This window comes from Ricinus communis, chromosome 4, assembly GCF_019578655.1.
Source record: "Ricinus communis isolate WT05 ecotype wild-type chromosome 4, ASM1957865v1, whole genome shotgun sequence".
NCBI lineage: Eukaryota > Viridiplantae > Streptophyta > Magnoliopsida > Malpighiales > Euphorbiaceae > Ricinus > Ricinus communis.
In genome coordinates, this window is record NC_063259.1 from 4,476,244 (window position 1) to 4,499,906 (window position 23,663).

At 33.8% G+C, this 23,663-nt stretch overlaps 1 protein-coding gene across 4 annotated transcripts; it reads left to right on the forward strand.

Moving 5' to 3' along the window:
• Positions 1–613: 613 nt before the first annotated feature.
• Positions 614–15,136, forward strand: LOC8260832 (vacuolar cation/proton exchanger 3). 4 transcript variants are annotated; one of them, XR_007215498.1, is made up of 14 exons: positions 614–882; positions 1,107–1,204; positions 2,186–2,452; positions 2,718–2,785; positions 2,884–2,912; positions 4,297–4,493; positions 4,613–4,825; positions 10,709–10,843; positions 11,330–11,446; positions 11,537–11,590; positions 11,773–11,889; positions 13,844–13,937; positions 14,270–14,373; positions 14,645–15,136. XR_007215498.1 is itself a non-coding variant. In XM_048372902.1 (13 exons), exons 3-13 carry the CDS (start codon positions 2,186–2,188, stop codon positions 14,281–14,283), a joined length of 1,305 nt encoding a protein of 434 aa, XP_048228859.1. In that variant the 5' UTR covers positions 614–882; positions 1,107–1,204; the 3' UTR covers positions 14,284–14,643. The 4 variants fall into 4 exon arrangements, 2 of the variants coding, with proteins under 2 accessions (XP_048228859.1, XP_048228860.1); XR_007215499.1 differs by having other exon boundaries at positions 14,666–15,136; XM_048372902.1 differs by lacking the exon at positions 14,645–15,136 and having other exon boundaries at positions 14,270–14,643.
• Positions 15,137–23,663: the final 8,527 nt, after the last annotated feature.

Here is a 23,663-nt window from a genome sequence, read left to right on the forward strand (position 1 = left end):
AAGAATCAATAGGGTGTTGTATAGGTGTCGAACTTAAAGGACAAAAGAGTGGACATGACTTGAAATATAATAAGAAAAAAGATGAAGGGAAACTGAATGTTAAGACTTTGAAGGAGGTTTTTGTTAAAGAATAATAATCTTATTCTAGCGAGCCCGAGTTGGTCATTGTAGCTGAGAAAGAGGTATACGGCTTTAAAAATTTTAAGAGTTTGATTATTGATAAAATAGTTGAGCTGAGTATCTAGGACGTCCGAGAGAATAACACTGCTAAGGTTGAAGAATTGAAATTGAAAATTGGAGCCCACATAGCTTAGCTATTAGTTGAAAAAAACTATTATTAATGCTTTTAGGCTAAAGATATGAAATTGTTTATTATTACTAATGAAAACTGAATTTGCACTTTAATTAATTAATATGCTAAGTGCTAACAGCTTTTCTACTTGTGACTTTCATGTGCATATAATTTAAAACGGTATCGGATTAAAATTGATAAGTTTAGATTAATATTTGCTTCGCTGGCAGACTTTAGACCAACAAAAGCAGTCCGGAGTCAACCGGGGGTTCAGTCTTTTACCTTGGCCTCGAAAGGTATTTTTTCTTTGACCCATGTCCAAAAATTGAACAAGAAAGAAAAAAAATAAAAATGAAAAAGGCGCTCTGTCTTGGAAGTTTCCTCAATGCCGGCCACTCATCTTCCACTCTTTCTTCAAAACTCAGAATCCCAACTTCATTCACTGCTTCCTTTTTATTTATTTATTTATTTTCCATTTTCTTTTATTTTTCCCAAATATTATTATTTTATACTTCAAATCTTCTGCTTCCTCTCTCTCTCAGTTTTGCTGGATAAGTATCTGTCTGTGGATCATAGACTTTGCATCTCTGGTAATTCCATATTTATTGAATGCTTCTTTAAATTCATCCTATCTCTTCTTTATTTATTGATTATTTAATTTTTTTGGCAGTTTATGAGTTTCTTATTTTTTCCTTTTGATCTGAATCATGACTCTTGACTCCCCCTAAGATGTATACTGTTAAACCAATCTTTTGCTCATTTGGGTGTTTCTCATTTGCCCTAAAGTTTGTTGTTTTTTCTTTATCTGCCTCAGATTGTAGCACAGTGTCATCTGTTGAAAGATAGATCTTCTGCTAGAGTATCCTTAATAATCTCTAAGGGCTGAGCCTTTTTCATGATAAATAAACTCAAGTAAGACTTTTTATTGGTGATGCTTAATAATGTATTTGTTCATTTTCTTACTCAAGTTTATTTTCAATTTTATTTGATATTAATGTGTTTTGCATCAAAACGAAATAGTAATATTATACCCGTTATTTCTTTGTTATTATATGTCATATATTTATAAACTTCAGAGTATTGTTATTTCCTTAGTTTACTAATGCGTTCTTCAAGAGTTTTGGTTTGAGGATTTTGTATTAGCTAAAAATGCTGTACTAAAAGAGTATGATAAATTGCTTACACAGCTGTCTCTTGATTGAAAGCTTTCTTCGGCATTTTATCTCAAACAATCTAAATACGCCCATGTTTTTTTTTTCCTTCTGACTTTGTAACAAAGGAAATCACTCTGAATCGTGGGAGCAATGATTTGCAGTACTGCCAGTATCTGCACTTTCTACTTTAGAGTTTAGAAACTTGCTTTTGCAACAATTATACACTGCATTTTTGTTTATCTCAATGACTCTCCGTCCAACAAAAACTACCATGTTTTTCCATCTTCTCTACCCTCTTAAATCTTGAGGTTGGTGCCTTTAAGGATTTTTTTTTTTTTTTTTTTTCCTTTTATGGCACTTCTATTTTCCTGGGAAAAAACACATGGTGTGTTTGGTCATTTTGGTGGATTGGCTTTGATGATAAACCAAATTTTACTCCATCTACGGTTTGGCCCTCCATGAAAATGGATGAGATGGTGACATTAAGCTGCTAACGAAACACTTTGTTAGTGCTGCATTATTATAATTTTGAGTTAGATGGATCACCCATGAGCAGGAATAGTTTTTATTTGGTATTGGAACTGTGGCATTCAATTAAAGGAGAAATGTTTATTCGGCTCAATTTTTCTTTCCTATTAAAGCTTGCATGGGTATTAAAGTAATTCTGAAATAGTAGATAGCTTTTCATGATCTTTCATACCTTGGGAGTTGTAATTTATTGTTAAGAATTTGTCTACAGATGGGGCCCATAGAGGAGAAGGTAGACCTTGAATCTGACGAAGAAATTCCTTTTAGCTCATCATCAATTCGGAGGAAAGTGCATATGTTTGGTTTTGAGACAGCCAGCATGAGTGCTCATGCAGATGTGGTTAATACATGGGTTTTTAAGCGAATACGAATGAGCCCTCTCAGGAGTATTTACATTGTTTTAATTAAAGCAAAGATAAACGTTTTGTTACCTTTTGGTCCCTTGGCAATTTTGCTTCACTATGTTACTCAAAAGCATGTAAGATAAGACACTTTTTAACATAGTTATTATCTTTGATTCACTTATATGAAGAAAAATGAAAAATAATTGTTTGATTGAGTAAGAAGTAACAGGAGAAGAAATTCCTAGGCAGGACTTTTGAAAAAATTTGTGATTATGTGATGAACATTCTCTAACATTTTGGATACTCAATTATTTCTTTTCTAGAACCTTTTTTAGATAAATTTTCATTGATATATGCTTTCCTATGTGTTTATAGTTTTTCATGTTTAACTTGTTCCAGGGATGGGTTTTCTTCCTCAGTTTATTGGGCATCACACCTCTAGCAGAGCGTCTAGGTTATGCAACTGAGTAATTAACCTCATTCAACTCAATTATTAGGTTTCTTAATAGTTCTCTATTTCACTTATTGCAATTCTAATACACTAGTTTATCCTGTTATGATGCAGGCAGCTCGCCTTCTACACTGGACCAATAGGTAGAACAATCTCACATGCTGACAAGCAAAGCTAAGATGAATATTTGTGGCTAGGCATAGAAGCTTTGTTGCCTTCAACTCCTTATGTATCTGCAAATTAGTATCATATTCTAGTTATGAGCCGTGCAGTAGGTTTCTCTCATTGTAGTTGGTACCTTAACTCAGAAGTATTTGTAACCTGAATGCATTTCCATATCCAATTCCTTGCAAACCCATCAGTTCTGTCCTCTGATTATAAGCTTTGCTTGTCTCTTGTTGAGAACAAACTTTTGTTGACTGAATGTGCCTTGATTCATCAACTCTTCACTGAAGAGTTACCTCTTGGCTGACACTAGTGGATGCTTTATCACATAGGAAAGCCATAATGGGGAAAAGAAACAGTGTGGCTCCTGGTAACCATATGCTTTTGTGCTGGTTGCCAATGCCAATCTCTCACTGAAAACTTGATATTCACTGAGAAGTTGTATCTTGAAGTTAATAAGAGAGTATGGATTTTAACATTCTGCCTACCAGTGCTTTTAAGCTTGAATGATTGATGGATTTTAGGGATTGGGTGTTATGCAGGGAAATAAGGGGGATATTGTTTGCATAATCAAGAGTGAATGATTGAAAATAAACTTTCAGAGTGTTCCATATTTTTATAGAATAAGAATATGTTTAATTATGAGCTATTGAGATATCTTGCACAGAGAAGAAATAACTTGTGTATATTGTGATATGGATAAGGGTGCTAAGATATTTGCTATATTATAAGTAATGGGTGCATTCATAAGGTGGAATTATCACTGTTGCAGACTAATTGAGAGATGGTTGATTAAGATAATTTGTCTATTTCTTGTATAGATTGGTGATGCATAGATATGGAGGACACCGAAGTTTAATCAGGAATGATATAAATTAAATTGAAGTAGTTCAGAAGGATATAACAGCCTTAGGCTGAGCAAAATGGAGAGCAATGACCCATTGTGGCCAAACTCAAGCAGTTTGGAAATGAGACCAAGTTAAGTGACTGCATGTGTTTTGAACCTGGGATATCTAAATTGATTATCTCCTTGCTACGATGGGTGCAGTCTCAAATTAAGATTCTCATTTGAGCGTCTTTTACAATGGGTGGATTGTTTTTTTTTTTTTTTTTCTTTTATATTTTTTACTTTTAACAAGACTATTTATTGGTTGTCATTCTTTTTTCCTATTTCAGCAATCAATTGTCAAATAACAAATTATTTTTATTAGTAGGCCTTAAATGAATAGATTGGTTTTCGTTTTTGTTATAGGCAGGTAGGCACTCATTGCTCCCAATTATTTTTCATTTACCAATTTATCTGATCTTCTTTCTGTAATAGTTTGTCAGTTTTGACTCATTTTATTATGTGTGATTTTGTAGTTGGTGGTCTTCTAAATGCGACATTTGGAAATGCAACAGAAATGATCATATCAATTTATGCATTGAAGAGTGGAATGATAAGGGTTGTCCAACAGTCTTTATTAGGTTCTATCTTGTCAAATATGCTTTTGGTGCTTGGATGTGCCTTCTTCACTGGTGGTATTGTTCATCACAGGAAGGTTCAGGTTTTTAATAAGGTAAATTGACATTATTTATTGATTTATTTGTTCCTTTTATATTGAATCCAGCGTCACTTTTGCATTTTATATCACCCTGATACATTTTCCACATTGAATTGTGATTACCCATGCAACAGGCAATTGCTCTTGTGAATTCTGGATTGCTGTTAATGGCAGTGATGGGGATAATGTTTCCTGCTGTTCTTCACTTCACACGCTCAGAGATTCATTTTGGCAAGTCAGAGTTGTCACTTTCAAGATTTAGCAGTTGTATAATGCTAGTGGCATATGGGAGCTACCTGTTCTTTCAACTCAAAAGTCAACATGATCTCTACAACCCTGTTGATGAGGTTTATTCTTTTTCTTCAATCTAACATTTGGTTATGATTTTTATTGAATTTTTTTATTAGAACTTCCATGTTACTCGTCTTAATACTATCTGTAATTTGAGTGAAGAATATGAAAATCTTATTCTTTAATAAAGAGAGTTACACCATATACATATACACAATACATACAATCCTAATATAAGTGGAACTAGGACTCTTAATTAAATTAATCTTCTAATTACTATATACAATCCTATACAACTTCCATAACACTCTCCCTTAAGCTGGGATATAGATATTAATCATGCCCAGCTTGTTACAGAGATAATCAACTTGAATCCCATTAAGAGTCTTCATGAAGATATCTCCTAGTTGTTCTCCTGTCTTCACATAACCTGTGGAAATCAAACCTTGCTGAATCTTCTTGCAAACGAAATGTCAATCTCGATATACTTAGTTTGTTCATGAAATACATGATTGGATGCAATGTGAAAAGCAACTTAGTTATTACACTACAACTTAGCTAGTACTGAAGTTTTAAGTCCTCCTTCAGTTAAAAGCTGATATATCCACGTTATTTCACATACTGACTTGGCCATAGCTCTATACTCTGATTCCGCACTTGAACGTGAGACAATATATTGCTTCTTGCTTTTCCATGAAACCAAATTCCCTCCTACGAATACACAATAGCCTGAAGTAGATCTTCGATCATCCTTGGACCCCACCCAGTCAACATCTGAAAAACATTCAATTCTATTATGACCATGGTTACCATATAATATTCCTCGTCCAGGTGCCCCTTTTAAGTAGCACAAAATTTGTTCGACAGCTGTCCAGTGATTAACTGTTGGAGAAGATATGTAGTGACTCACCACACTAACTGAATACGCAATATCTGGACGAGTCACAGTTAGATAATTCAACTTTCCAACCAATCTTTTATATCTCTCAGAATCTTTAAATAACTCACCATCTTTTGTGAGCTGTAAATTAGGAACCATTGGATTATTGCATGGCTTAGCTCCCAACTTTTTTGTCTCGGACAACAAGTCAAGGACATATTTCTTTGAGATAAAAATATTCCCTTCTTACTTTGTATTACCTCAACACCCAAGAAGTATCTCAACATTCCCAAATCTTTGGTATGAAACTGAGTGTGGAGAAAAGATTTAAGAGATGAAATCCCTGTAGTATCACTCCCAGTAATGATAATATCATCCACATACACAACTAACAGAATGATACCTGTAGCAGAATGCTTGAAGAAAATAGAATGATTTGACTTACTTTTCTTCATGCCAAACTTCTCAACTGCCTGACTAAACTTTCCAAACCAAGCACGAGGACTTTGCTTCAATTCGTTTATAGACTTATGAAGATAGGGAACTTTCCCATACCCCCCCTGAGCAATAAAGCCAGGCAGTTGCTCCATATAAACTTCCTCCTAAAGATCCCCATGGAGAAAAGCATTCTTGATATTTAACTGATGAAGAGGCCGATTATTAGTAGCCGCCATAGTAATAAACAATCTTACAGAAGTCATCTACCCCATAAGTTTGAGCATATCCTTTAGCAACAAGACGGGCTTTTAATCTTGCAATGGATCCATCAAGATTGACTTTAACAGCAAATACCCATTTACACTCAATAGCCTTCTTACTGTAGGCAAATCAACTAAGGTCCAAGTACCATTATCCTTTAAAGCACTCATCTTTTCAATCATAGCCTTACGCCAACCAGTGCGAGAAATGGCTTCTTTAACAGTCTTAGGAATAAATATAGAATCTAAAGATGCAATAAAAGAAGAAGAAGAGGACAACAATTGATTATAAGACACAAAGAAAGACACTGGATAAGTGCACGTACCTTACCTTTACAAAGAACAATAGGAAGATCATCATTAGATACTGGATCTGACGATGAAGGAGCTGGTTTAGGACATGGACTCGGAGGGGTTGATCGTTGAGAATAAACTTGTACCATAGGTGGCTTAGGTTTAACAAGAGTAGGTGTAATAGTATAAATTAACAAATCCTCATCCTCCCCCTGACTTAAAGGATGAGTAGATGGAAAGAAAGGTGTATCTTATAGAAAAGTAACATCAGCTGACATAAGATATTGTTGAAAGAAGGGCAGTAACATCTATATCCTTTTTGAACACGAGAATACCCAAGAAAAACATACTTCAAAGATTTTGGATCTAGCTTGGTAACCTGAGTACAAATATCCCAAACAAAGGATGTACATCCGAATATCCTAGGCTCAACAGGAAACAGTGTTTTAGTTGGAAACAGAACATGATAAAGAGTTTTACCTTGAAGGATAGATGAAGACATATGGTAATTAAGAAACATGCTGTAGAAATTGCATCAGCCTAGAAAGATTTAGGAACCTTCATTTGGAATAACAAAGCTCGTGCAGTTTCAAGGTGTATTTTTTTTTTCAGCAATTCCATTTTGAGATGGCGTATTTACACAAGATGTTTGATGAAGAATGCATGTTTAAGCATGTAAGTTTGGAAGGATTTTGATAAGTACTCCTTAGCATTATCACTTCTCAATATTTGTACAGAGATATTAAATTGTATTTTAATTTCAGCACAAAAAGTAGAAAAATGTGAAAACACCTCTGAACGGTTTTTCATTAAATATAACCATATCATTTAAGAGTAATCATCAATAAAAGTAACAAAATACTTATATCCAGTTTTCGACTCAACGGGACGTGGACCCCGAACATCTGAATGGACTAACTCAAAAGGAACACTAGCTCGTTTATTGACTTTAGGACTTGAACTAAGATGATGATGTTTAGCAAACTAACAAGACTCGTAATTTAATAAAGACAGACTGTGAAACCGAGGACAAAGTTGTTTTAACACATGGAGAGATGGGTGGCCCAACCTACAATGTGCTTCAAAAGGGGTTACCACTCCAGAACAGGCTATAGATCTTGAAATTTGTGTATCAAGAATGTAGAGACCCTCAGATTCATGTCCTTTACCAATAATCTTCTTTCTCGTAAGATCCTGAAATAAACAATGATTAGGAAAAAATGACAGACAACAATTAAGACTACGAGTGAGTTTACTTACAAAAATTAAATTAAATGATAGTTGTGGTAAACTAAGAACTGATGATAAAGAAAGTGTCGGTGTGGGATTAATTGTGCCTGATCCAATAACACAAGACATTGACCTATCTGCTAAAGTAGCTGGAGTGGTAGATTTATGTGACTGAAAGGTAGAAATAATTTTGAATTACCTGTCATGATCTGTAGCACTAGTATCAATGACCCATTTCGAAGAGGAAACAAGACACTTGATTCGACGATGGCAATAATAAGAGAAGATTGAGTTTTTAGTGATTCTTGGTGCTAGACAAATTTTGCATATTCATCTGCAGATACCATTACAGGCTTCTCAGAGCTATCCTTGGTGGATGTAACATTGGCAGACTGAGTTATCTTATATTGCAACTTCCTGCAATCTTGCTTCATATGTCCTCGCTTATGACAGTAGTGACACACTATCTCTCCTGATTCTTGTCCACGAGTATTAGTATTCCTGTCATAGTTGCTAGATGCTATCCTTTAAATACCATTCTTGGTCTTGTATTGTTTGTCTTCCTGATTCAGATGTAGTATTGCAACTAACTAGGACAGTACTAAGCTGAACAGGTGAAGAATTTTCTATACGAAGGACCCTACTAAAACCTCTTGTAGAGAGGAAATTTCTGAACTGGAAAGAATCTGAAATTTAGTAGTCTCAAATTCCAAAAGGAATCCGGCTAAAAAACTCATCACAACCATCTTTTCACGCTGAGGTTGTTGAATAATTATATCATTACTAAATGGAAGCAACATATTAAGTTCTTCATATGTTTTCTTGAAATCCATAAAATAGTTGGTTAGAGACTTATCACCTTTGTCCGCCCTATAAAATGCTTTACACACATCATAAATTTGAGAAGCATTTCCTTTTCCCGAATTTAGGAATTCTAAATAACTCATTAATTCTTTGACTGTCCTACAATGAGTAAGCATACCAACTACCTCACTATCAATAGAATCACGTATCTGTAAAAACAAGCGGGCATCTTCTCTCATCTAAGATAGTCTAACATCCTCTTTTGGAGGATCATTAGTCAAATGGCTATCCATAGATTTACTCAACCAATATAATTTAATAGTTTGACGCCAATCAAGATAATTTGTAGCATTAAGTTTATATTTTGTAATTTTTGACATCACCGGAATCACATCAGAAACAACCACAGCCTTTTCCTCAGTCATATTTTATGAAGAACAAACCAAATATAGAAAACAAATTCTTCCTAAAGAAAATTTCCGAAAAAATCAAACCTATACCAAAAGAGATCCCACACCACGACTGATGCTGACCTAAACAAGTGCACAAACAAGTTGTAGAAGTCAAGAGGAGTCAACCAAGACAAACCGGAGCAATTTCCAGCCTCAGACGCGCCTCCATGCACTGGCGTGTGGTACTGTAGCAGAAAGCTTGTGGCGGCGCATCTGGGCCACACACAGGGTTTCTGGCGACGAAACTTCAGACATAGGCTGATCGGTGGCAGGCGCTTCCCTAGGTGCAGGTGATGGGAATAGCAGACTGCCGGAGAAGGGGGACCCGAGAAACCCTAACTTAGTTACCCAAAAAAAAATGGTGGCTACTTCGTTAGGCAGCAGCAGGAAAAATTTCCAGAACCCTCTCTACAAACCAGGCTCTATTAACATGTAATTTGAGTGAAGAATCCGAAAATCTTATTCTTTAATCAAGGGAGTTACATCCATATATATACACAATACATACAATCCTAATCTAAGTAAAACTAGAACTCTTAATTAAATTAGTCTTCTAATTACTATGTACAATCCTATACAACTTCCATAGCACTATCAATGCCAAAATAAGCGACAGTGAAATTGCATCTGAAGACCTGCAAATAGTCGTAAAAATTTCGGCTGCATGAAGTCAGCTTGAGTGTATTCTTTCTCCATCTTTTAAATAGATTCAAACAGAATCAGAACTTAAGTGGCTTTAAAATGGATTACATTTATATCTGAAAAGGAATAACATTTTGAATAGACCAACTTTTGTGAGACCCAAACAGAAAATTATGGAACTAATGCAAAAGTACTGGACTGACATTTAATAAAATGAAAAGAAAGTATGTTAGCAACACTTAAGTCTGAAAGTGATATACTGGATAAGAGGGCTGATGGAAAATTACTGATTTTTGCAACCAATAATAAAATAGGCTAGGCTACATTTTGACTGAGGAATTGATGGAGCAAGACGGCACTGATTTTAGGAGAGATATGCTGAAGTTGGTTCTCATACTCGAGCACTTACTTGGTACGTGTCTGATAACGAGAAGCTTAGTTGGGAACTCCAGTAGGAACTTAGTTGGAGTTTGGTGATGAAAAGCTTAGCTGGGAACTGCATTAGACCTTTATAGGAGCCTGATGACGAGAAGCTTAGGGGTGATTTTGAAAATTTCCAGGTTTCCTATTTGTAAAAGTCTGGATTTATTTACATTTTAAGTCGGGTTTTCGGTGCTTGTTGATTTAGAAATCATTATTCTATTTAGTTGCATCAACAAATCTAGATTCTTATAGGTTCAGGTGCAGTTTTTGAGTCTATCGTGTTACAGGTTTAGAATCAAGTAGTCTGTAAATATCAAGGCTTGTTATGCTTACTACTTCCTGTAACTGATGTATCTTGAGTTGCATCATTCGGAGTGCTTAATCTGTAAGTTGTTGTATGCTAGTAATCAAGTTGGAAAAGTCAAGAATTTCATATTCTAGATAGAAAGCGTCATGGTTTTGGGTGAAATTTGATGCGTCTAATTTCTGAAAATATTTAACCTTTGGTATCTACAGGGAAGGGAGGACGAGCAGCAGGATCCTGATGAAGAAGAGGTGCCAGAAATAACTCAATGGGAAGCAATTGGATGGCTTGCAATTTTGACTTTATGGATTTCCATACTGTCTGGCTACCTTGTTGATGCTATCCAGGTACATTTGTTTGGTGCTCTACTTTTCTCCTATTAATGTCATCCAGGTACCTTGTTTGTTTCCCTTTTATGATATCATGTAAAATTGGAACCTTCAAGGAAAAGCCTAGAAACTAGTTTTTTCTTTTGTTTTTTTTTGTTTTTTCTGATTGGGACATTGGATGCAATATATCTATGTTTCACTGCACTTGCCGAGTTCGGCGACATGAAACTCTCTGCAAAAACCTCAAAAGGAAAATGAATAAAAGTGCAAGTTGATCAATTTTGATATCTGTGCATCTGTTTATGGATAATGCTAGAGTTTTTCTACTCATGCTTGTAGATTGATTGTAGCAATCCTTTGTTTATTTCATCTCCCTGAAAGTTTGTCCTTTATCATTCATTTCCTTACCATCTCATTCAAGATTCAGAAATACCATTCTATAACTTCTAAGTGTTTTTGAGCTCTTGAATCTTGATAACTTGCATTTCTGCTTTTTATTTTCAGGGAGCATCTGACTCATTGAACATGCCAGTGGCTTTTATTAGTGTCATCCTACTTCCGATTGTAGGAAATGCTGCTGAGCATGCAAGTGCAATCATGTTCGCGATGAAGGATAAGCTCGTTAGTGCTACAACTATTTTTCTTTTTCTAGAAATGCTTAAATCATATTTTATCTTGCTTACATATCTCAGTGGCTCATCTTTCCTTTAGGATATTACACTTGGAGTTGCAATTGGATCGTGCACCCAGATATCAATGTTTGTGGTTAGTTTCTGAAAGTATTACTGAATTTTCACCACCTACACCATCTTTGGCTTTATTCACTTGTTGGAGAATAACTTCTCTTCATATAAGCTCGTCTATGTTTTATTATTAGTTCCTCAGCAAGTCAATGAAAAATGCGTTTTGGATAAGTTATTGATATTTGTTTACATTGAAAAATGCAGATCCCTTTTTGTGTGGTTGTTGGGTGGATCATGGGACAACCGATGGACTTGAATTTTCAACTCTTTGAGACGGCAACCCTTTTTATCACCGTATTAGTTGTGGCATTTATGTTGCAGGTTTGCAGAACTTTGTTTGTTTGTTTCTATTCTATGAGAAAACTTGTGTGAATGTAGTGTTGCTTATGATTTTTTTCTTGTTAGAATCTCATATGCACTATTAGTTCTCTATATTGCTCTACTTGTAGGCCAAGTTTAGCATTGCTTTTTTCTAACTGCTTCTGGATTTTCTTTTTCGTTTTATTTTTTCTATACTATGTTGAAGCTGTATTTTAAAACTATAGTTTGCGGAAATCTAGAAAATCTGGCTGAAAAACTAAAATAAATAATTTTTTTTGAAAAAAAAAAAAACAAAAGCAGATGGAGAAAAACATTTGCAAATGAGGCCTTGATGTAACTGCATTACTAAAATTATCATATTCTAAATATTGCATTATATTTTACCTTTTTTAGGAAATATAGATATAATCAAGGTTATGAACTTGAAAGTGATATATATAATATGTTGGAAGCTGGAATATATTGATAGCATGGTACGTTACATATGCGAAACCATGCGAAAAGATTGCCCAAATTGTGGACCATCTTATCCCACGTTTGTGGTTATTTTAAAACCATATGGAAGAAGAAACATAAATGAAGTAGTCTTTTTAAGCTGCATTTTGCAAAGAAAACCTGGAAAACCTTGAATTTAGTTTAAAACAATCAAGTTGTTCAAAGTTGTAAGAAGTCTGTGTTTTCAGCGCATAATATAAGAAGAAAGTCTGCCAATTCTGTGTAGCAGCAACATTTTCTGAACATCTTTTACCCATTAAATAACTGTGTTAATAATAGCTGGCTCATTAATTCCCTTTCTGTAATGATTATGATGGTACCTGATAGTTTTCAGTTAAAACTATTAATCCTCATATTATCTTAACATGAATACCTTCAAAATGTTACTGGCTTAGCATTTTACCCCATCTCTTAACCCAATATTAAGTGTATCATAAAGAGGCAGTAGTAGAATGGTGAGATTGTTACATATCAAGCAGTATGGTATCCGTTAAAATATGTGTACAAGGAAATACTTAGACCTCATCTAAGATCATATTAATAGATTTGAGTAATTTGATGAGGGATGCTATTTCTAGCTCTCAGATTCTCTTAAGAGAGAAAATGGATGTTAGGCAAATTGGTTGTGGATGATAAGGTTTAGATGAAGCTAAGAAACATGTGTAGGAGATTGGCTTATCTCTACCTAGATTTTTAGAAGTCGTATCATCATGTTTATTCAGTTTCTAGACAAGGTCACCATTTAAAAGAAGGATTTTATCTTGTTTTATTCAAATGGCCTTCATGGAAGAACTGGAATAAGATAATTGGTTCATATGTTGAAATGTGTAAACTTTGCATGCATGAGCCAAGTATTAAGCAAAACAATGATTGATAATTGTGCTTTTACATAACGTGCCTTGTATAGAAGGTTATGATCCAAAGTTTGGGATCTAGTTACAGGACTGTTTACTTGGAATTAAAATCAAGGATTATTTTGCTGGTTGTTTTCTGAAAGTTCGTAACCTACTTGATTAATAAAAAATAAGGGTTGTTGGAGAGAACTCTTTGATCTTTTGAGTTTAAGGAACTCAAACCTGAAGGATTTAATGCTTAGTTTACTTTGTTAGACAGGTACAATTGAGTATCAGAAACTACCCAATAAAATAAATTAATGATTCAACGTTCTTACGTACACATGGGAAATAAAAAGAAAGAAGTATGAAGAAAAGCTGAAATAAGTACTATCCACCTGCCCTGAAAGTGGGAACACCTTGACTGAACTTGGTTCGCTGGCTTGGTGTTTTAGTCCTGATAACATAGGATCTAGTATGCGTGAAAGTTAAAATGGCAACTTGATACATTAATAGAACTAATAGTTTAGCTTACCTTTGCATTGCTTTTAGATTTTTTTTCCTTTCTCTTGATAGGTTTCTTAGATGCTTACTTATGATCCTTTATTATCATTGCTGTTGTTCAGGAAGGAACGTCAAACTATTTCAAAGGCTTAATGCTCATTCTTTGCTATCTTATAGTAGCGGCAAGTTTCTTTGTACATATTGATCCTTCGAATGGTAAGTTGTGGAAAAAGCTTATTTATTATGTACAAAATCTCTTTAATGTCTTCATTTGCTTATTAGTTGTTGTTATCGGGATTTGTACTTTTTTCTTGGAATTTTATAATTTGTTATTTCTTGGGATATTTTTCTTCTCAGTTATGAGTTCAGATTGGTTTTACTTGTAGATTTGCTCTTCATCATATAATTTAATTTATAAGCAAAACAAGTATTACAAACCTGCAAATTGTTGTATGTTATCTCTGTTGTCAAGCGATTAGAGCTATGTTAAATACCAAGATCAATAGATGTGCATAAATAAGAGGTTTGATAATCTCCTTAATTTACAGATGAGATGCAATGACACTGATAACTTTGGCTGAGGGAAAGCATCTTTCAGCGAACATCATGCCGGAGGCATTATTTTATAGATTCTCTTCGCGATCATGGAGCAGTAAGCTATATTAATTATTTTATGTACTCAAATTCTTTTATTGTATTCGTATTTTTGCGAGGAACTTCATTCGCAGATCATAGGTTCTTAGATTTTCTGTAACTTTGTCATTGTTAAGCACATCCTTCACATGGTAGATTGCATTAGTTGGAGGATTGGAAATTTTCTTCACCCTCCTTTGTAAGAGCCAATCATGTTATAAAAGATTAATGTTCTACAAACTGACTTGACTTTGTTTCTAAATTGCTGAATTTCTTATTTGTTCCCTCAGATTCTCAAATCTCATTTTCAGTTTATTTTAGTTTGGACGTGGAGGAGGTTTCAGCTGAGGCCTCTCTGTATTTGTTTGGCTCACAATAAATACACAAAATTGGGTGCTCAAGTGTTATAGCAATTTGCTTGCAAACAAACAGGGTGTTAATTCATATTCTTGAGAATGTTAATCTGAAAGGCATTGACAGCCTAAGCTAGTTCTCCTATGAGATTAAATTGCAGCTCAGATCAGAGACTTATGATCTGAAGTCCGACTCCTGTCGTCAACCTGGTAAAGCTGGAAGTGAAGGTTACATAAGGGTTAGAGGTCGAACCGGAGATCCGACTCTAGTTCTCAACCTGCTAAAGCTGGATGTGAAGGTTACTTAAGGGTTAGAGGTTGAACAGGGGTTGAATGCAAGTATGTTAAAAGTTTGTTAAATTTAATGGAACTTAGTATGTTAAAAGTTTGTTAAATTTAATGGAACTTAGTATGACATATTTAATCCAATGACCATTGTAATTAATAGAAAGATATAAGATACAAATAATAATAAATTAAAACTCCTTCAAAATTTAAAGGCCGTTCAAGGAATGAAAAGATTGATTCTCACTCTCCATGTCTTTAAAAAACTTTTTTAATTTTTGAAAGAATAGTGCAAAAAGATTAACTAGATGTAGAAAATGATGAACTGTAGGAATTCTAGAAAGAATAGTAAAAGTTTCTTTTGTTTAATTAACCTCTATTTTTTATAGAGATTCCATTTTTTAGTCATTCTCTCAGCATAGAACTACTATAGTTATCTTTTTACTGTCCTAAACAAAACAAACAATTTAAAAGATAACTATCAATTAATTATATTATAATTAATTAATTTCTTCTTCGTGGGCCTTGATAAATTCGACTAGGCCCGTGCTATTGGTAGTCTATGTGTCTTATTTCCAAGCCTTTTACAGTCACAATCCATTTAAAGCTCATTTTTGGTTCAAATTCTTCTTTGGCTATTATTTTCTGAAATTAGACAAGAAAACTGAAGTGAGATAAAAAGCACATATTCATGCATATTATGTATATAAAACATATCAATAGATTACTAAAATATCGTAATTATATATACATAATATGAACCTATCAAATACCCTTACACTTAAATCTTTACTTGTCCTTAAGTAAATAGCAACTTAAGAATTAATCTTTGCAAAACCAATGAAAGATTTCATACTCAGCTCAAAGGTGCTATTCAAAAGAATCTCACTAATGTATTATGCAACCAAAGAAAACTTGAATCATAATTTTTTTTTTTAAAGTTATAAACTCAATCATAGTTAGTCAAAAGGTTCAAGTATTAATCATCTATACATGTTTCACAACAAATAGCTCAACTTATTATCAATGAATACAATTATAATGCATAATTCAAATTATAATAACCTTATTCAAGAGGTAAAATCTTTATGTTCAAATAAGAGATCAATAGGCATTTATATTTTCACTTGCTTTGCAAGCTCTTTTTCTTAAATTTTCTTTTCTTTCCACCCCTTAAATTTTACTTGATACTTGGGGTTTCTTTCATTTTTGAGATGTTATGCCTTTTTACGCAAATAGAAACATGGGTAATGAATGCATTTGGTTACTCAACAAAACATACATCAAGATGCTTTGTATACTCGTAATTTCAATTGATTTTTTACGCGAAAATCGACATTAATTCATGAAGATCCCCGGTTACTCAGCAGCTAAAGTTAGTAGAGTATAATTATTAAACTTAGAGCTTTAACTTACATATATCATTTTCCACAAATATAGATAAACCATAACAATAATAAGGAAATAATAACCTAAATCATACACTTTTAATCATATCCATGTGAATGTTGCTAAACTACTCATCATGTCCATATACAAAAGATGAACACTTGATCATTTAAGTGTAATTAATTCATGAGTTCACATTCTTATATGCGCTTAAAAATCAATTCAAGGACTCAAAGACTTATTATAATAGCATTCTTTTATTGATTCTTTAGTATAGAATAATAACAAAAAGCTGAGTATAAAATATTTTATAAATTTTTGCAAAAACTAATCAAAAGTTACTAAATACTTGGCATATATAACATAATTACTCTAATTCTCTCCCTCCACACTTATTGTAGACATTGTCTTCAATGTCTTAAACATAAAAGAAACACATAAAGGAGAAAAAGATATAATACTTCATTGAAAAATTGGAGTGCCATTTAAATCCCTATTGGCAATAAGTAATCATCCTGTATTATAAACCTTAAATAAACTTAGAGAACCATCATCAATAAGAACTCATTAGCTAAAATAAAATATCATAAATAAAACAAAATCATAAAGTTATTATTATAAAATAAATGCATAACAGAAATCCTAAGTAGCTATAAAGCATGGAAATCCTAAGGTAGCATAAATTATAAAATAATTAAATAAAAATAAATGTCCTACGGTACTAGATAGCTAAGTCCTAAAAACAATATACAAGAATATTACAAAACTAGAATCAATAATGAGGCGGGAATGATGATGGTGATGGAGCATCAAAATTGACTGATTCGAAGTAGCAATTGAGCTTATATGATTGTCGACGTTGACTCCTTTCCATATTAGCCAAATGAGAATCAAAGGCATCGAGCCATTGGTTAAGGTTGGTGTTCATAGCTTATAGTTGATTTAAAACTTGTTGCCAACCTTGACTACCCCATTCTTGCCTTTTACTTTCCTTATTATCCAATTCCTCCTCTATATCATCTCTTGGTGGCTCATCTCTAGCCATACTACTACTACCTCCACTTGATCCGTTATTAAAAGTAACAGGACTACCACGACAATTAACTAAATTAGCTCTAATCAACGCATTAGTATCTAAATTGCTCGTGGAGGATAATGTCTCATATGGAGAAGACTCCAGATCAAAACTACAAAGATACATAGCCAAACCTGTAACAATATATCCTAATCTAATACAATTCTTAGGTCTAACAGGTGTTTTTAGTAAACTTTGCATAATAAAATATGCCGAAGAGACAGATTTATGGGTATATAAACACCATAAAATATTTAGTTCTTGCTTCTTCATTTTATTTGTCTCTTTCCTACTAAATATGTCTCCACACATAAATTTTGAGATAAGCAAATAACAATGATCGTTGAAGAAATTATTTTGCATGTTATTAACATCAAATTTGTCATGATCTGTGAGTTATTTTCTAAAATTTGCCCAAATCAAACTTATGATGTTGCCCACAAATACCTCCTTTTCTTTAATCCAAAAGCTTGGACAATTGTATCACAAGTAATAGTATAATTATGTCCAAATAATCTTAACCTAAATTTCCTTATCATTGGAAGGATCATAAGGTAGAGTTGTGAAAAACTCTAAAGTTAATTCATTATATGATGGTAGAGTTTTAAAGGCAAAATCCTTCCATCATAGTCTATCCAAAAGGATCATCATTCTCTAAAAAATATTCAACTTAACTAGAGAGGAAGAATAAAAAAACTACATGAAACTTGCTCTCTTGAAACAAGGCTAAGGAATCGATTGCCCTCTTTATGGGAGTAGAGATCAAAATGAGCTCCATAAGTTGCCATTAAGCTTGGTTCTACTTCATGAGAGCATAAGACTATTTCCTTTCCCTTTTTCTTTCTTGTTATCTTCTTTGGGACCATTATTAACCTTTAGAATAGTTAGAATAAAGATTAAAGGATACAATTTTTGAAGTTTTGGAAGAAAAGTTGAGATTTTTGGTAGAGAGAGAAAGAAAAATGAGGAGAGAGAAAATAATAGGTGATGTAAATGGAGGAAGGTGATGTTAAAGAGAAAAGGATGTATTTATATATGAGGGTTAGGGTTTGGGAGAATTGTGTTTGAATTGTAATTAGGAACCTTTAAGTTATTATTTTTGGTGGAAGTTTAACAACTTTGAGTCCTAATATAATTCAAATTAAAGTTATTTTTTTTAAATGCCAAATTTAGGACAGGGTAGCGCCAGCCGCGCCTGGTGGATGTGCCACGAGGTCACGGTGTGCGCGTTGGTGCCGCTGCTGTGCACCTTACGGCTTCATCCGCGCCTCATAGATGGCATCCTGCTAGGGTCGTTCACGGCTGGCCCACGAGGTCGTGGTGGAGTTGACCTTGTGTGTGTTGTTGCAGTTATCCTCATCGCGACAGCAACCGCGCCTCGCGGTCCCTCTACGACCACGGTGTGCATGCTATTGCTAGCTCTGCTTCTTGAATGCTTCGGGCCCATGTCATCCCTGCTGTGCCTCTACTACGGGCACATGTAAAAATTCGTTGTCGCTACGTAGCTCGCTCAAAAATAATTTTTTTTTTGCGAGTTTTAATTGTTCCTAAATATATCATAAGGATTATTAAGTAGTCAAAATATGTAATTAAGTAGTTATTAAAGTAAAAATAAATAGCTTAAGAAAATTTTGAACAAAAATCTTAAATTTTATTAATAAATAAAAAAGATTGCAACTAAAAATTTAAAAGCTAAACTACTAAGGGGCTTGACTAAAATTAAGACTAAATTCCTAATGAAAGAGAAGCATCATAAGAGATATTTAGATCCTAACTAATTATATTTCCTTGGGCGTCCTCTCCCTTTCTTTGCTGTCAGTGGGGTGCTACCTTTCCTTGGTCTTTCTCGACCTCTTTTGGGTGTTTTTGCCTCGGGTATGACATAGTCATACTTCCTTAGACTTCCTCTCCCTCTGTTTGAGTGAACTATCACATTCACCCTCACTATCCCCTTCTGAATCGTCACCTCCTGACGAGATTTCATCAATTAAGTACTTCTCTTGATACTTTCTTTCAGAATTTTCAATTTCATTATTTCCTTAAGAGTGAATGGCCTCTCCATTGCCCTTGGATAGGCTTTACGATAGGCTTAAAAGCGGTGATTTCTTCAGGCCTAAGATCATACTCCATCCTAAGCCTTTTCCTTGGGCACCAATTTTTGGAATTTCCAAGTGGAGGTGATGGTGTAGGTGCATGTATTGATCTTCTAGCTCTTGAGCTAGATGGAATTAATAGTAAATGGAATAGTGTAGGTGCCCTCTTTCTAATTTTTTCAAATTTTCTTGAGGCAAGTCTTGAGCTTAGTGGCTTGGACTTAGGTGTAGGAAGATTTGATGGTGGTGGAGGGTCTACCTCCTCTTTGAGGCTGCCTTGCCTAGAATTCATGACTATTAAGAGCTATGAGAAGAAAATGAATTATTTTGAGTAGCTCTTACTGAAGGGCAGGAAGGGCCTATATATAGTTTTTCCTTTTAATCCAATTCAGTCTAGAATTTGGTTATGTTTAGTCATTAAGAATTAAAATCCTTATTTACCCCTTAATTACTTGTCCTAATCTTACTAGGAAGCAGAAATCCTAGTTCTTCATACTTTCTACATTCATATACTTAATGATTAAAACTAAATGACCTTTATGTAATACACATAATCTTATAAATACTTGAAGCACAATATTGACTAGTAAATTAAGTTTTACCACATAAAGTTTCTCTATTGTACTTAATGATCATGTAGGTGCTCGGATACTTTAAATTAAAAACCTAAATAATAAAAATAATACAAGTGCTAAATTTATTGGCTGTAGCTAGACATTGACGAAGGTTATTTCAAATATGGCTTTAAGCGATGGCCATTAACTTTGAATCGTTCTTGAGTCTTAATGTTATGTAATTTCACCGCACCATGATTGAAAATCATTATTACTTCGAAGTGGCTGTTCCATCTTGATCTAAGCTTTCTTAGAAAAAATTTAAAACGTGAGTTAAATAATAACACTTTCATTCCAGGGGCAAAAGATTTACAAGGTGAATTCTTATTATGTTGCTTCTTAGTCATTTCTTTGCATAGTTTGGCATTCTCATATGCCTCACTACGCATTTCTTCTAGCTCGTTTAGGTGCAATAGGCGCTCTTCACCCGCTTTGATTAAGTCCACATTAAGCTCCTTAATAGCCCAATATACTTTATGTTCTAATTCGATCGGTAAATGGCAAGCCTTGCCATATACTAATCTATAAGGACTCATTCCAATCGATGTTTTATAAAGCCGTGCGATATGCCCAAAATGCATTATTCAAGTGTATAGCCCAATCTTTCCTAGATGGCGGCTCTAATTTCTCAAGTATCGACTTAATTTGTCTATTGCTAACTTCCACCTATCCTGACGTTTGTGGGTGATAAGGAGTTTCAACTTTATGAGTTACTCCATATTTCTTTAGTAAGATGGTAAATGCCTTTTTGCAAAAATGTGTTCCCCCATCATTAATGATTGCTCTAGGCATTCCAAATTATTCTTTACGAATTTGCATACAGTCTTAGCATCATTAGTTCGAGTAGTTATTGCTTCTACCTATTTAGACAAATAATCAACAACAACAAGTATATATTCATAACCATGAGAAGGTGGAAATGGTCCCATAAAATCAATGCCCCACACATCAAACCGTTCAACCACAAGATTAAAAGTTTCAGGCATTTCAGTTGGTTTGCTAATATTTCACTTCTTCGGTATCTATCACATTCAGTATAGAAAATATGAGCATCTTTAAATAACGAAGGCCAGAAGAAACTTGATTGCAGGACCTTGTAGGTTGTTTTCTAACCACCAAAATGACCTCCACAATTCATTGTATGGCAAAAGGCCAAAATGCTTTGTTGCTCATCTTCAGAAACACATCTTCTAATCATTTGATCAGAACAATGTTTAAACAAATACGGGTCATACCAATAATAATGCCTACACACAGATAGAAATCATTTCTTTTCTTGCCATGTTAAGTTAGTTCTCATGATACCACATATTAAATAATTTATAATGTCAGCATACCATGGCTCATGATTTACCACAAATAATTGTTTATCAGAGAAAGTCTTATTAATTACTTTTTTTTAGAATCAAGGTTATCAAAAGCCGTGGTTTAACATTAGTTAAAAGATATCCCAAAGCTGCATGATCTGAATGAATAATAACTTTAGATCCCACCAACAGCTAGAAATTATTTTTCAGTTGTCGAATAGTTCATTTGGGTATCATTAAGAGTTTTGCTACTATAATATATTACATGTAAAACTTTATCAAATCTTTGGTCTAGAACTGCTCCTATAGCATAGTCAGACTCATCACATATTATTTCAAAGGGAAGAGACCAATCAGGTACCATAATAACAGGTGCACTGGTCAATCTTTTTTTCAAGGTGTTATAAGCAGAAAGGCATGCATCAAAAATAAAGTTAATAGCTTTAGCCATCAATTTAGTTAAAGGATGATAAATTTTAGAAAAGTCTTTAATAAAACGCCTATAAAATCCTTCATGACCAAGAAAACTTCTAATACCCTTTATTGAAGTAGGAGGGGGCAATTTGATAATTAAATCGATTTTTCCCTTGTCGGCTTTAATACTTTTACTAAAAACAACATGTCCTAGCACAATACCATGTTTAACCATGAAATGACTCTTTTCTCATCTTAATGTTAAGTTACCCTCAATGCATCTCTCGAGAACACGAGTTAGATTACTTAGACATGCATTAAATGAGGAGCCAAAAACTGAAAAATTATCCATAAATACCTCAATGCAGTCATCTAACATGTCTGAGAAAATAGAAAGCATACATCTTTAGAATATTGCTGGAGCGTTGCAAAGCCCAAAAGGCATCCTCCTAAATGTAAAAGTTCCAAAAGGGCATGTAAAAATTATTTTTTCTTGTTCTTCAGGTACAATGGGTACCTGATAATATCCTGAAAGTTCATAAGAAAATAATAAAATTCATGTCCTGCTAAACGCTCTAATATTTTATGAATAAAAGGAAGAGAAATGATCATTCTTTGTTACAACATTTAACTTTCTATAATCAATACACATTCTCCACCCTGTAGTCATTTTTATGGGGACTAATTTTCCTTTTTCATTCTTAACAATTTTTATGCCCGACTTTTAGACACTATATGAATAAGGCTTACCCAATTACTATCAGCTATAGGGTATATAGTACTCTCATCTAATAATTTTTGAATTTCTTTTTTTATAACCTCTTTCATGTTAGGATTAAGTCGTCTTTGTATATATTTAACTGTTTTAGAATTGTCTTCTAAAATAATTTAATGCATACTGATTATTAGACTAATCCCCTTAATGTCAGAAGTTTTCCACCTAGTAGCTTTTTTAAGTCTTTTTTAATTCCTTAATAGTTGCCTCTTCCTTTGAAGGAGAAAGATCATAAGCTATGATTACTAGGTATGTATTCTCTTCTTCCAAGAAGAAATATTTGAGTGTGTTAGGTCACTCCTTAAACTCAACTTTAAGTGGTTCATTAATAGTTTCTAATTCAATTTCAATGGCTGAATCTAAAGGTTCAATAGTACTTTCATCAAGTAACATTGGAATAGCTTCATCTAACTTATCATGTAAGTCTAAGACTTCTTCATCTAAATTTTCTTCGAGCTTTTCCAATGTTAATACAACTTATAACTTATCATCCTTATCCTATAAATATGTTTCATAAATAAAATAATCCATGCAATCAACATATGAACATTCATCAATTAAAGTGCTATGAGATAAAGTTAGAGAATCAAATACTTTAAATTCTACAGTCTATTCCAAGACTGTTATATTTAGCTTCCCATTGTGCACGTCAATAACTGTCTTGGTAGTTGCCATGAAAGGTCTACCAAGGAGTATGGTTTGCTCCTTCTCTCTTACTGATGAGTTTTCCATGTCAAGAACCACAAAGTTAGCAAGGATTATCAATTTTCCTATCTGAATCAACAAATCTTCCACTATGCCTTTTGGATACTTAATCGACCTATCAACTAGTTGTAGAAATATGGTAGTTGGCTTCAATTCGCCCATGCAAAGTTGTGCATATATTGATTATGGCATCAAATTGATGCTTGCTCCTAAATCCAACATGACTTTAACAATCTTTTTATCTCCCATTATAATATCGACGGTAAAGCTCCCACGGTCTTTCATCTTATGAGGTAATT